The following is a 13,799-nucleotide window of genomic DNA, read 5'->3' as shown; positions in this document are numbered from 1 at the left end:
CGATTCCTTGACGCTCTTCCAGGCCCCTCTCCGACACCGATGTAGACCGCGTGGTGCAGAAATTAATGGAGAATACGGCCTTATCCAAGCTCATCTCTGTCTCCTCCCAGTTGGTGTCGAGACTCAAAGGCCTTCCCTTATCTCCACCTGTTCCTCCTCCGAAACCTATCCAGTCTTGGAGCGGGAGGCTGATCTGGTGATTGTGGAGCCCTCGGTGCCAGAACCGTCTTTCTCTCTGTCGGCTCCGTTCACCTCGACTCCATCGGATCCGGTGCCGGAGTCTCGGAGCCGAAGATCCATCCTTGGATCCGGGACTGAGAGTCGGACCGATGTTTCAGTTCCGACACTCCCTCTCGGGGCCTCGGCTCGGATCGACTCTGCTCAGTCCTCGGGGTCGATGCCTTCGGTGCCTGTCTCGGGGATTCTTCCGATTTCCTCGGAACCGGGAGATACCTCGACTCGGGACCCGGGGGCCTTCGACCTCATGAGGAAGGTGTTGTCTACTCAGACAACCACATCAGCAGAAACAGCTTCTCCTTCCCATGAAGGACCGTTATCCTCCTCTGCACCCACGGCTACATCTAAGCGTCGAGCACCTGTGTCTCAGCCACCCCTGGAGGGTGCCCCCTCTTCCTCGGAGGCTTCTTCGGATGCCGCCCCCGAGGAAGTTCCGAGGAAAAGATTGTGTAAGAGGAGACACTTAGATTCTCCACAAGAATCATTGACATCGGACACTGACTTGGATGAGTCAGAAGGGTCCCCAAAGTCACCCTCAGAGGATGTCTCCTTTTCTGACATCCTGGAGATCCTAAAGCAGAGAGGTGATTGGCAATCCCTCCCCCCTTCTGAGGATGTCAGTCTTGCTGAAGGCATTCGGTGCTCGCCCTTCCTCCTCCTGGGTCACTCCGCCCTTCGATGAGTTGATGGAGCTGATTGCTCGAAGGCGTGGGAGGCGCCTGACACGGTGGAGCCAGTCCCTAGAAAGCCTAACAAATATATTACTGCCCCTCAGGATAAGGCTTATCTGACAAAGGGAGTGCCAGTGGACGCTATGGTGGTGGCAGCGGCCACGAAAAAGGAGATGTCTGAATCTTCCTCATCTGTCCATCCGCCTAACAGAGATTCTAGGACTATGGACAGGTATGGGAAGCGCATTTTTAGTTCAGCGGCTTTTTCTATGCGATCCCTGAACTATTTGACCCACTTCACACGGCTACAGAGGGATCTAATCAAAGAGTTGGGAGATGCCCTCCAGGGTACTACAGATGCTGCTGTTTCAGAAAAGGTTACAGCACATCTCAATACCCTTACATCTATTGCAAACTCGTCCATGAGGCTGATCTCATACGCAGCCGAATCGAGTAGGGCAGCAGCTTCAGCGATTGCTCTTCGTAGACAATCCTGGATGCGCTTATGTTCATTTGCGGAAGCCTTCCAGTCTTCCTTTACTAACGCCCCATTTGATGGTGCCACTCTCTTTGGCCCCAAAGTAAAGGAGACCCTTACCCAGTGTGAGCAAGAGGGAAAGACTCTGTCTGCTGTCGGAGTCCGTGTTTCCACCCCATCCAGACCGTACCCCAAAGGGCAACGTGGTGGAAAAATGTGGTTTCGAAAACCCCAAGGCTCTTTCCCAGGCACACAGGGTGATGCCCCCTCTAGAGGCAGAGGAGGGAGCAGAGGTGGAAGACGCCGCCCTGGCGGCAGAGGGGGTCCGCAAAACCAAGGTGACAGGGATACACCCCCTGGGAAACCTTTCCAGCACTCCTGAGAGGAGGCCCGACTGTCCTGCTCTGGAGGCAGTCGGGGGTCGCTTAGCTTTATACCCTCAGGCCTGGCAAAATATTACATCATACAATTGGGTAAAAAGCGTTGTTACCAGAGGCTACAGAATACCCTTCCTATTGCCCCCAATTCCGAAGAAAAGACTCCCAGATGTGCGCCCCATCTGCGAGACCCTGCAGCTATAGAAATTTCAAAGCTGCTAGAAAAAAGTAATCCAACCAGTCCCAGCGGACCAAAGAGGATTCGGAACTTACTCAAGGTTCTTTTTAGTTCCAAAAAAGACAGGGGACTGGAGGCCGATTCTGGACCTAAGCAATCTCAATACCTTCGTCAAGAAAGAAAAGTTCCGGATGGTCACGCTTCAATCGATCCTTCCATTTTTACAGAAGGACGACTGGATGTGCTCAATAGATCTGAAGGACGCATACTACCACATCAAAATGGCCAGGGCGTCCACGGATCACTTGCGCTTCCGGCTGGGAGCCAGCCACTTTCAGTTTCGAGCCCTGCCCTTTGGTCTGACCTCAGCCCCCAGGGTTTTCACCAAATGCATGGCAGTGGTAGCGTCTCACTTGAGACGCCTGGGATTCCAGGTGTTTCCGTATCTGGACGACTGGCTCCATTCTGCCACCACCCAGCGTCAACTGATTCAGGCCAGGGATTACACACTGCAGCTTTGTGTTAATCTCGGAATTTCCGTAAATTTCGAAAAATCTTTACTACAGCCATCACAGCATATCTCATTCATAGGAGCAGAATTGGATACGCATCGTTTAATTCTAAGACTTCCTCCAGAAAGGATAGCCTCACTACAAAGCCACATATCTCTTCTGTCATCCAGAAAATCCCCAGCAAAACTGGTTCTGAAAGTTTTGGGTCTCATGGCAGCTTCTCTCATTGCGATACCATTGGGAAGACTGCACATGAGAGTTCTACAATGGCTACTGTTTGCACAATGGTCGTTCCAACAGCTACCTCTGACACACGAAATTCTGATCACAAACGCATGCAAATCACACCTAGCCTGGTGGCTCTGGACTTGCAATCTTTCCAGCGGAAGACCATTTGTGCTACCCACGCCGACAGCTACGGTGACCACGGACGCTTCCCTGATAGGGTGGGGGGGCATCTGTCAGGGACAGGCAGTCCAAGGTGAATGGACCAATTTAGAGTACAATCTGCACATCAATGTTCTAGAGTTGAGGGCAGTGTTTCTAGCGTTGCAACACTTTGCTCCCCTTCTTCCTCTAGGGACTATTGCAGTTCAGACGGACAACATGTCCGTAGTCTGGTACATAAACAAACAAGGGGGAACCAAGTCTTATCAGCTATGCAGAGGTGCCATGAGAATCTGGCAATGGGCGGAGTCCACGGGTCGCTTTCTGATTGCAACGCACATCCCGGGGTCATCCAACGTCATAGCCGACAGGTTGAGCAGAGCAATCCTGTTGCCTCACGAGTGGTCCCTCAAACAGTCAGTTGCGAAGGAGATTTTTCGCAAATGGGGCCAGCCTTCCTGCGATCTTTTTGCGTCTCCAATGAGCCAAATGCAGAAGCTATTTTGCCCTATTACCCCCTCAGGGAAGTCCCCAGGGGCGCTCTGGTTCACGATTGGCCCCAGGTCTCCTGTACGCTTTTCCTCCCTTTCCCCTGATTGCAAAGTTTCTGCAGAAAGCCAACAACCTGCAAAGGACGATTATCCTCATTGCCCCATTCTGGCCTCGTCAAATCTGGTTTCCCTTTCTTCTGGCACACGGCATTGGGAACCCTGGATCCTGGACCCGGGCGGATCTACTGACCCACTCGTCAGGGCTCCCCACCCCTCGCTACTGTCACTCCAACTAGCAGCTTGGCTGCTCCGCTTCCCTACTTAGCCAGGTCTGATCTTCTTTCACCTGCAGTTCGGGATATACTAGTGGCTTCTCATAAAGCTTCCACTACAAAGACTTACACTAGTAAATGGAAGCGTTTTGTTTACTGGGCAAATACACAGCAATTGGACCCTGTTATAGCTCCCTTAAATAAGATCTTGGAGTTTTTAACCGAATTGTTCCACCAAGGAGCTTCTCCTGCCACTTTGAGAGTGCAATTGGCTGCCATTTCCAACTTTCATGTGGAAGAATGTGGGGCTCCTATTACGGCTCACAGACTTTGTAAGGCCTTTCTGAAAGGATCTTTCCATATTAGACCACCAGTTAGAACTCCTACATCACCTTGGAATCTGAACCTTTTATTATCCAAATTGATGCTACCACCGTTTGAACCAGCCTCTTCTTGTCCATTGAAATATTTGTCGTGGAAGACCCTCTTTTTGGTGGCCATTACATCGGCTAGGCGGGTGTCAGAGCTTCAGGCTCTTTCTATTAAACACCCTTATTTGATCTTTCACTCTGACAGAGTATCTCTTCGCACTAATCCGTCCTTTCTCCCCAAAGTTTGCTCCGTTAATAACATTAATCAATCCATTGAGCTCCCTACCTTTTTCAAAACCACTCCAATAAGTTGGAGTATATGTTACACAAGTTGGATGTTCATAGACAACTTAGATTTTACCTGGATAGAACAAAGGATCACAGGAAAGCGGATCAACTTTTGTAGCCCTGGCAGACAGCAGGAAAGGTATAGCAGTTACTAAACGAACCTTTTCCAAATGGCTAACTGATTGCATTATATTTGTTTATGCTACTTCGGAACAAACTTTACCTGTCAAACCCAAGGGGCACTCTACAAGATCAGTATCTACATCCCTGGCTCATGCAGCTTGCTTACCATTAGACACTATTTGTGCAGCTGCCACTTGGTCTAAACCACATACATTCATTTCTCATTACAAGGTAGACAGGGTTTCTAGGGACAGGGCAACCTTTGGTTCCACTGTGCTCAAGAACGTTCTCCGTGAGTTCCTCAGGAACATGGAGCTAGGGCGCTACCCAGGTGTAAGAACAAGCGAGATTGAACACTCTCACATTTAGAAGTTATGTCCTTACCATAACGTTCCATGTGGAGTGTTCATCTGCTTTTCTTACATTCCACCTCCCACCCTCAGGAAGAACGTCCAGTTTGGTGTCTGGTTTGGTTTCTCCTGCTTCTGCATTACGCAGTTGTTGTGTATATATGTGTATATATATATATATATATATGTGTATATGTGTATATATGTATGTATATATATATATATATATATATATATATATATATATATATATATATATATGTATAGGTGTTTCTCTCAGTTATGTTGTTTTTGGCATGAATGTGTTACTCTCTCTGTTGACTTCTGGTTTGCTTGCAAACTAGATCTGAGGTAAAGGCAGAGGGGGATTGTGGGAGTTAGGTTGGTCTCGAGCTTCTTCTCGATGCAGAGCTTGCCAAGCGGCCGACACGGAGCCGAGGATCGGCTCCGAACCCAGGTGTAAGAACAAAGGCGAGATGAACACTCCACATGGAACGTTATGGTAAGGACATAACTTCTAATTTTCTCCCTTTGTGGCTCTGGCCTTTTCCTTTTAAGGCCTTCTGACATCTGGGGCAAGAAAGACTGAGGATATGGCGTCGGTCATGCGCTTAAGTACTACTGCTTACTGACGTCAGCTCTGGGCGCCCATGACTGACTCCAGCCTAACTCTTTGGTATTCGGGCCGACCGAGGACAGCGGACTACCCACAGGTTATGACTGCAGCAATGTGTATCCTCGAACATCTACATTTATGGTAGGTACAAAACTGTACTTTCTGGAGTTGAGAGTGGTACTTCTGGCTTTGCAGTACTTTCAGGACTCTCTTCCTCTAGGGACAATTGCAATTCAGACGGGCATGTCAGTGGTCTGGTACTTGAACAAACAAGGCAGAACCAAGTGTTTTACCCCCTTTGTCGAGAAGCACTCTGGGTATAGCAATGGGCTATGTCGTCCCACCATTTTCTGATAGCAACGCACATCCCGGGGGAATCCAGTGTGATAGCAGACCAGCTAAGCACGGCAATACTGTTGCCTCACGAGTGGTCTCTCAACCAACAAGTTGTGTATCTGATTTTTCCGCAAATGGGGCCAGCCTTGCTGCGACCTCTTTGCCAGTCGCATCAATGCCAAATGCAGAAGCTACTTTGCCCTAATACCACCTCCGGGACATTCCCCGAGAGACGCACTCATACTCGATTGGCCTCCGGGTCTCCTGTATACATTCCCATCTATTCCATTGATACCCAAGGTTTTACAGAAAGCAAAGTACAGTTATCCTCATAGCTCCCTACTGGCCTCGACAGATTTGGCTCCCCTTCCTTCATCTACTGGAGGATCCATGGATCCTGGGCCCAGTTCCGGACCTTCTGACACACCCGTCAGGGGACCTCCATCCTTCACTGCCGTCCCTAAAACTGACTGCTTGGCTAATCCACTTCCCTTAATTGCCAGACTTCATTCGCTGTCAGATAATACAAGACGAATCCTTTTGTCTTCTCACAAGCCATCCACCAGGAAACTGTACTGCAGTAAGTGGAACAGGTTCTCAATTTGGGCCAATATACAGAAAATTTACCCTTTCCAAGCTCCTCTGTCATCCATTTTAGAATTTTTGACAAATATTTTTAAAGAAGGAGCAGCAGCTGCCACAGTTAGTCCAGTTAGCCACCATAACAAATGTCCACCTTGTATTCAATGGGTTGACTGTTATGAGCCATAAGTTATTTAAGGCTTTTCTTAAAGGTGCCTTTCACATGAGACCTCCTGTCAAAATTCCTTATTCTCCCTGGAATTTAAATTTTATGCTGTCTCAAATTATTCTCCCCCCTTTCGAACCAGCATCTTCTTGTGATCTCATATTTGTCCTGGAAGACTATATTTCTGGTAGCCATTACTTCTGCCCGCAGAGTGTCAGAACTTCAAGCATTATCTGTTAGGCCCCCTTACATGATTTTTCATGCTGATAGAGTATCTCTCAGAACAAACCCCTCCTTTTTGCCTAAAGTCTGTTCTGAATCCAATATCAATCAAGTCATTGAGCTGCCAGTCTTTATTTCCCAACCACTCTACAAATTGGAATACATGCTGCACAAACTTGATGTACACAGAGCGCTCAGATTTTATCTTGACAGAACTAAGGATATTAGAAAATCAGATCAACTTTTTGTATCCTTTTCGGAAGCCAGAAAAGGTAATCCAGTGGCTAAAACACCTTTATCGAAATGGTTATCAGATTGTATATCCTTTGTTTATGCGAATGCTAGCATGCCATTGACACACAAACCTAAGGCTCATTCTACCAGAACCGTTTCTACATCTTCTGCCTTTCAAGCTAAATTGCCCCTTAACAGTATTTGTACTGCAGCCACTTGGTCTAAGCCTCATACCTTTATCACACATTACAAAGTAGATAAGGCTTCCAGGGACAGGTCTTCCTTTGGTTCCACGGTACTGAAAAACGTACTTCCATGAGCCACCCAAGATAGAGGGTGCTAGGGACGCTACCCATCAGTGAGAATAAATGGCGAGGTTTAACTTCACATAAAGAAGTTGTGTACTTACCATAACGTTCCATGTGAGTTGTTCATCTCGCCTTTATTCTCGTGTACCTCCCTCATCCCCCCCTCCTGGCTGACAGTTGACGTAGAGGCTAGTACTATCCTGGTTATTCAATACTATTACTCCTTCGGGAAGTGCTTCCTTGTAGAAATAAATAAAAGGGTATATATACTCACAGCAAACAAGATCTGAGGTAATTCCAGCAGTGCATTGTGGGATAAGGGGCTTGGTCTTGAGCTACTGGCAAACCTTGAGCTTTGCTATCGGCCGTGTCGGAGCCGAGGATCTGCTCCGAACCCATCAGTGAGAATAAAGGTGAGATAAGCAACTTACATGGAAAGTTATAAGTACATAACTTTTTACTTTCCCCTCCCTAAAAATACACATGATCTACAAAAAATAGGCCACAGATTCCAATTTAAAATGCACATCACTATGGAAATTTCTAAGTTACATTACCTTATGAAAAGCAATTCAAACCACATACTTTAAAAGACTTTTACAATGTAAGAACGAAGTTTCAAAATACTAGCAATAGATACATTATATAGATATTGAGTCCAGGTGGCACCCAAGAATTTAATTTGCCGCCTTAACTCTTTATATTCAATAATGTTAGTCATGGGCCACCTCTTACATTTTTGTTAATCACTTCTAAGCCCAAGAACCCAAATTCATTGCCAGAGTTTTCAACCACATGTTTACAAAGTGCGTTAAGATTATTTTTCTTAATGTCGTTAATATGCTCATATACTTGGTCTTAGAATCTTTTATGGGTCTTTCCAGTATAAAACCCTTTACAGTGTTTACTGGTAGCCAAGTAAATATTGCCAATAGTATTGCTGTTGCAGTAAAAAATTTTTGCTCAGATGTGGGTACCATTTACTGTTATGTCCACCTTCAATAATGTACTTAAACTACAAAAAACACATTTACAGGTACCGTTTCTCCTAGTCTCTTACTCAGGTCACCACCCTCTCCATTCTTTAATAGATTTTTGATGATCTTTGTGTTTCACTGTTGGTCATTCCATTTGGGTTATCTGCCTGCAGGTAGCCCTCAGCCGGCCTGAATACCAGAGTCTTGGATTCCTGCGTCGGATGCTGTCCCTTCTTCCGTGACGTCAGGTCGTCAGGGGTATAAAACATGCAGCCGACACCATTACATCAGTCTTTCTTGCTGCACGATGCCCGAAGCAGTTCGCAAGTGCCAGTCGGCTGACTCCTAAAATTTTCGTTTTCGAGTTTCGGAACCGAAGTCTTCAAAAAAAAAAAAGCTAAGTACCCCATTGAGGATCCTTTTTCTTCCTCTTAACTAATGTCAGTAAAAGTTAACAATTGTCTCAACTGTGGAAAGCAAATACCTCAAAGATTTTCATTCGTACTGCATTCCTTGCTTAGGCCCAGACCACGGCGTCTCTTGCTGTCTGTTTTGTGCCTTATTTGACCCCCAAACTAGTCGTAGTCTTTATTTTCGCAGCAAATTATTTTGTTACTTGGTTTAACTATCCAGAAATGTCTTCGGTAAGCCATCAGACTACCGATATTCCGAAGAAACGTAAGGATAAAGACAGACTGCATAGGTCTAAAACTGCCAACGCTTCCGTTAAGCTAGTCACCAGTTTGCCGGTACTCAGTGAGTTGTTTTCTCAGCCCCTGATACCTGCTACTTCAGATTCACAGGCCTCTATCGAGACCCATTCGGAGTCTGGTATGCCACGAGATGCTTCTTCGACTATGGAACCTGCGGATGTCTCTACCTTGCATGAGTCCGGAGCTGCTGTGCAGGCACCGGCTTCTGAGGGTGTATTAAGGCCTACAGATTTGCATTTTAAACAGACACCATCTTCATCAAGGCCTAAAATTCGACCCACGCCTAGAAAACAGATGTCCAAACTGCATGGTCAGACCCATATGCCTAAAAAACAAATGCTAAGAATGGCTGAAGACCTTATTACTTTAACTAGGGGAAGCCAGCCTTCCCCCTCTAAGAGACCTAGAACTGATTTTCTTTGATTCTTCTGATCAGGATTCTGCAATTTCTGTTTCTTCTGATTACCAGGATTTGCCCTTATCTACCTGTGAGGATTCTGATGCAGAGGATTCCATTCCCTCTGCTTCCCCTCCAGGAGATTTTTCTTTTGGTGAAACCTTGCACACTCTTTGGGAGCATTTCCACTGGGAAAGCCAGGATTACTCTGACTCCAAAAAGAGACTTAGGGAATTCTTACTCCTCCCTCAACACAGGCCTTTAGCTATCCCTCCTGTTCTGGACATTGTAGATGATACATTCTTGGAATCTAGCCTGGCCCCAGACACTTCACCTCCAACTCCCAGAAAACCTGACCGGTATTAGAGTAACTGACTCTCACAAGTTTCTCTAAGAATCCTACTGCAGATCCAGAGACCATTTCTCATTGACCAAAGGGCATTAAGGCTACTTCTGCCAAAAAACCCTACCTCCTCTGACAGATTCCTGAGCCTTGGACAGATGGGGTAAGAAGGTATAGACTTCTGCTACTTTGGCCATTAGTTCCTTAAATTGCCAGTTTCATATGTTGAAGTATCAGCTGCATATTATGGGACTACTTAAACAGAAAATGATGATTCCTGACTTTGAACATAAAGAATTACAGGATTTAATGCATTCTGCTGAACAAGTTGGTAAACCTACTTTGCAGTGTGGTTTTGACTCTAGAAGCATCTTGCAGGGCTGCTGTCACTGTCTGTACTTAGAAGGCATGCTTGGCTTAAGGAGCAAAACATGCCAGATCATGTTAAAGCTAAATTAATGGATGCTCGCTAAATTACTGGATGCTCCCTTAAACCAAGACCACCTGTTTGGTAGGAAAGCTGAAGTCCTTAAAAAGATGGAGGAAAAAGCTAAATCTATGCAAACTGTTAGATTTCCTGCAAGTACAACCTCCCAGATTTAGTAGGCATTGGCCTTCTAAGAATTGGTCCTTTCCAGTCTCTTCCAGGCCTTCAGTCCAAACCCAGGAGCAGCAGACCACCTAGGTTACAGTCTCAGGCTACGCACAGGTCTAAAGCAGTAGGGGGCTCTCACTTCCAAAGCTGGAAGTAGTAAGCCACCCCCGTATGGAAAAATGTCAGTGACTTAAACTTTAACTCTTCCAAGCCCTGCTCAACTGCCTGCTCCCTTAGGAGGAAAGCTTGCCCTGCATGCAAAAAGCTGGTAATGCATTACCCAGGACAAATGGGTTTTAAATGTAGTTTTCCAAGGATACAGATTCCACTTCCACACCTTACCAACCCCAAACGGTTGGCCAGACCTACCCCCAAGTCAGTGGGCAGAGGCTCAACAGCAAGTTCTCTAAGTATCAGGGCTATTCAACCTGTTCCATCAGAAGAAAGGGGACAAGGTTTTTACTCTACTTTTCCTGGTACCCAGAAAAGACAGATCCTGGCATCCTATCCTGGACCTCTCTATTCTAAACACCTTTTTGGTAATTCCAAAATTCAAAATGCTAACACTTCAACAGCTGCTGCCTATGCTAGGCAATGATGCCTGGTTGGCAACCTTAGACTTAAAGGAAGCTTACCTGCACATTCCAATAAGGGAATCTTGCAGGAAATACCTACGATTCAGAGCAGGTTCCATGCACTATCAGTTCTCTGCACTTCCCTTTGTGAATACCCTGGGCGCAGTAGATAAGCCAAAGTGTCTAGCTCCAGCTATTGCATTTTGCAGGCAGAAAAGTATTCAAATATACCCATACCTGGACGATTGTCTAATTCAGGCAGAAAGCCAAGACATGCTATTAATATCTGCCATTTGTAAAGAAACTTCTAACCTCGCTGGGGTACATCGTAAATGAAAAGAAATCTCATCTGGTACCCTGCCAACAGATTGTGCTCAAGCTTGCTCCCAGGAATACAACTTCCCAGATGGCTTACCTCACGCCAGAGAAACAAGTTTATTTGGCAGCCTGCTTTAAACTACTAGCCACAAAGACCCAGGTATCGGCAAGGAAAATTTTGCAAGCCCTGGGGTTCATGGCCTCTTGCATTCTACTAATTCCATATGCAAGACTGCATATGAGGAACCTACAATGGTATCTAAAAAGCATATGGTGTCCATATTCTCAGGACCTGGAATCAATGATTCCTATCATTCCTTGTATAAAGACAGTTCCTTTGGTGGCAGAGGCCTGCCACCTCAACAAGGGGCTCCCTTACACTCTACCCCCTGCCGCCCAAACCCTGACTACAGACGCATCAGACTATGCATGGGGGGCTCACTTGGCAGGGCTGCACATTCATGGCAAATGGAACCAGAGTCAGATGCACCTGCATATCAACCAAAAAAAAGTTAGCTGTACAGAATTCCCTGACAGCCTTCAAGGACCACATCCTTCCAGGACAGTTATTGGTAAAGACAGCCAACACAGTTATGTGGTACATAAACAAGCAGGGGGGAACCCACTCGTACCCTTTCTGCAGACTAGCCATGGCTCTGTGGAACACAGCCTTGAGCTACCAATTGCACCTACAAGCTCCATTCCTGCCAGGCGAGCTAAATTCACTGGCAGACGACTTAAGCAGAAATATCCTGGACCCACACAAATGGAAACTAGAGCCAAAAATATTCAACCTCTTCAGGAACAAATGGGGGACTCCAGAGATGGACCTGTTTGCCTCCCCCCAGAACTACCAATTGGACAAATTCTGCACAAGGACTCTTCACAGTCAAGCTTGGAAAATGGATGCCCTGTCCCTTACCTGGGAAAGCCTCTTGGTTTACGCCTTTCCCCCTGTGCCTCTCCTCTAGAAGGTTCTGCTAAAGATCAAACAGGACAAACCAAGGACAATTCTTATTGCACTAGACTGGCCTCACCAGCACTGGTACCCCCTCTTGCACAGCATAATACTGCTGGATCCATGCCAGCTACCTAAGACCACCTTCCCTGCTGTCCCAGCAGGCGGGCCAGATTCTGCACCCTCACCTTCAAACCCTGAACCTTGCAGCCTGGCTATTTCCTTGAGCTCTCCAATAGCGTCCCTCAGTAAGCAGGTGCTAGAGTGATTCTGGAAGCAAGGAGACCTAGTACTAGAAAATCCTATGCTGAAAAGTGGAAAAGATACTGTTCCTGGAGCCAGACCCAGGGTATAGGCACTATGGTACCCAGTTTACCTCATATTCTTCAGTACTTAACAGAAATGCTCCACAAGGGCCTAACCTTCTCCTCAAAAGTCATGCCTCTGCAATTTCAGCACATTATAATACTGAATCACCCCCCTCTCCTTTCTCGCCCTCTGTTAAAGGAATTCTGAGGGGCTAAAAATTTACCCCCCCCCCCTCCAGACGAGCCCTTACTCCAACCTGGGACCTTAACTTTGTATTAGAAAAGCTCACTCTCCCTCCAGTTGAACCAGCTGCAACTGTAGAGTTGAAATTCCTAACAGCCTTCCTTTTAGCCATCACTTCTGCAAGAAGAGTGTCTGAATTGCAGGCCCTCATGGCAGTGGAGCACTTTATCTTCCATGCAGACAGGGTTTCCCTCAGGAAAAATTCTTCCTTTTTGCCCATGGTGATTTTTAGTGTGGCCCTAAGTCAGTCCATTCATTGGCCTACCTTTTTTTTGCTAATCCACAAAACAAAGGAGGACGAATTCTGCACTCTTTGGACGTGCACAGACACCTTGGATTTTATTTGGACAGGACTAAGCCTCTCAGAAAATGTGAACGGCTGTTAGTTGGCTTTGCTGCAGGGGCAAAGGGGAAGGACATTTCAAAGCAAACAATTTCTAAATGGATAGCCCATTGCATTAATTTCTGCTATAAGCACCATGGAAAACCTACCCCAAAAGGGGATAAGATCACATTCCACCAGGGCTGCATCTACCTTTAGAGCCTTTCTCAGATGGGTCCCTACCAGGGACATCCTAGAAGCTGCTACCTGGAGCTCTGTTTATACAGTCACCAAGCATTACCACATGCCTATTTTTTTCTAAATCTAGAGCTGGTTTTGCCACAGCATGTACTGCAGGGCTTAATAGCTGGTCCTAATGGTCTCTAACTTCCTCCTCCCTTCCTTAGCTTTGGGAATCTACCCAAATAAAATGACTGCAACAGTGAAACACACAGAACATAGTACAGTTGTGTACACTTACCATAAATGTAGATGTTAGAGTGTATTCACTGTTGCAGTCCTGGTTACCTTCGCTCCTGTCCCCTGACTTATTTTGGCTCTAACTTTCCTTCCTGTTTGGTGTATTTGAGCTTTTCTAGTGCATTTGCTTTTTTTTTTGGAGATGTAACCTAACTTGCTTCCCATTATGGGGGCACCTGACATCTGGGGCAAGAAAAACTGATGTAATGGCATCGGCTGCATGTTTTATACCCCTGACAACCTGACTTCATGGAAGAAGGGACAGCATCTGATGCAGGAATCCAAGACTCTGGTATTCAGGCCGGCAGAGTGCTACCTGCAGGCAGATACTGTAGAGCAAGCGCCGGTCGGCCGACTCCTGAAATATTCG

The 13,799-nt window shown here is 46.4% G+C and overlaps 1 protein-coding gene across 1 annotated transcript in view; it reads left to right on the top strand.

Moving 5' to 3' along the window:
* The window catches only part of HNRNPR (heterogeneous nuclear ribonucleoprotein R), a 1,454,575-nt gene that overhangs the window by 928,696 nt on the left and 512,080 nt on the right, over positions 1-13,799 (top strand). The window contains exon 9 of the mRNA XM_044060074.1: positions 12,424-12,438. Coding sequence (XP_043916009.1) covers positions 12,424-12,438 — 15 coding nt within the window. The remainder of the gene's footprint in view (positions 1-12,423; positions 12,439-13,799) is intronic.

Source organism: Protopterus annectens, chromosome 1.part2 (assembly GCF_019279795.1).
Source record: "Protopterus annectens isolate FY-2018-M chromosome 1.part2, PAN1.0, whole genome shotgun sequence".
Lineage (NCBI taxonomy): Eukaryota > Metazoa > Chordata > Ceratodontiformes > Protopteridae > Protopterus > Protopterus annectens.
The sequence above is the reverse complement of the archived record's forward strand: the minus strand, read 5'-3'. Positions and strand labels throughout refer to the sequence as shown.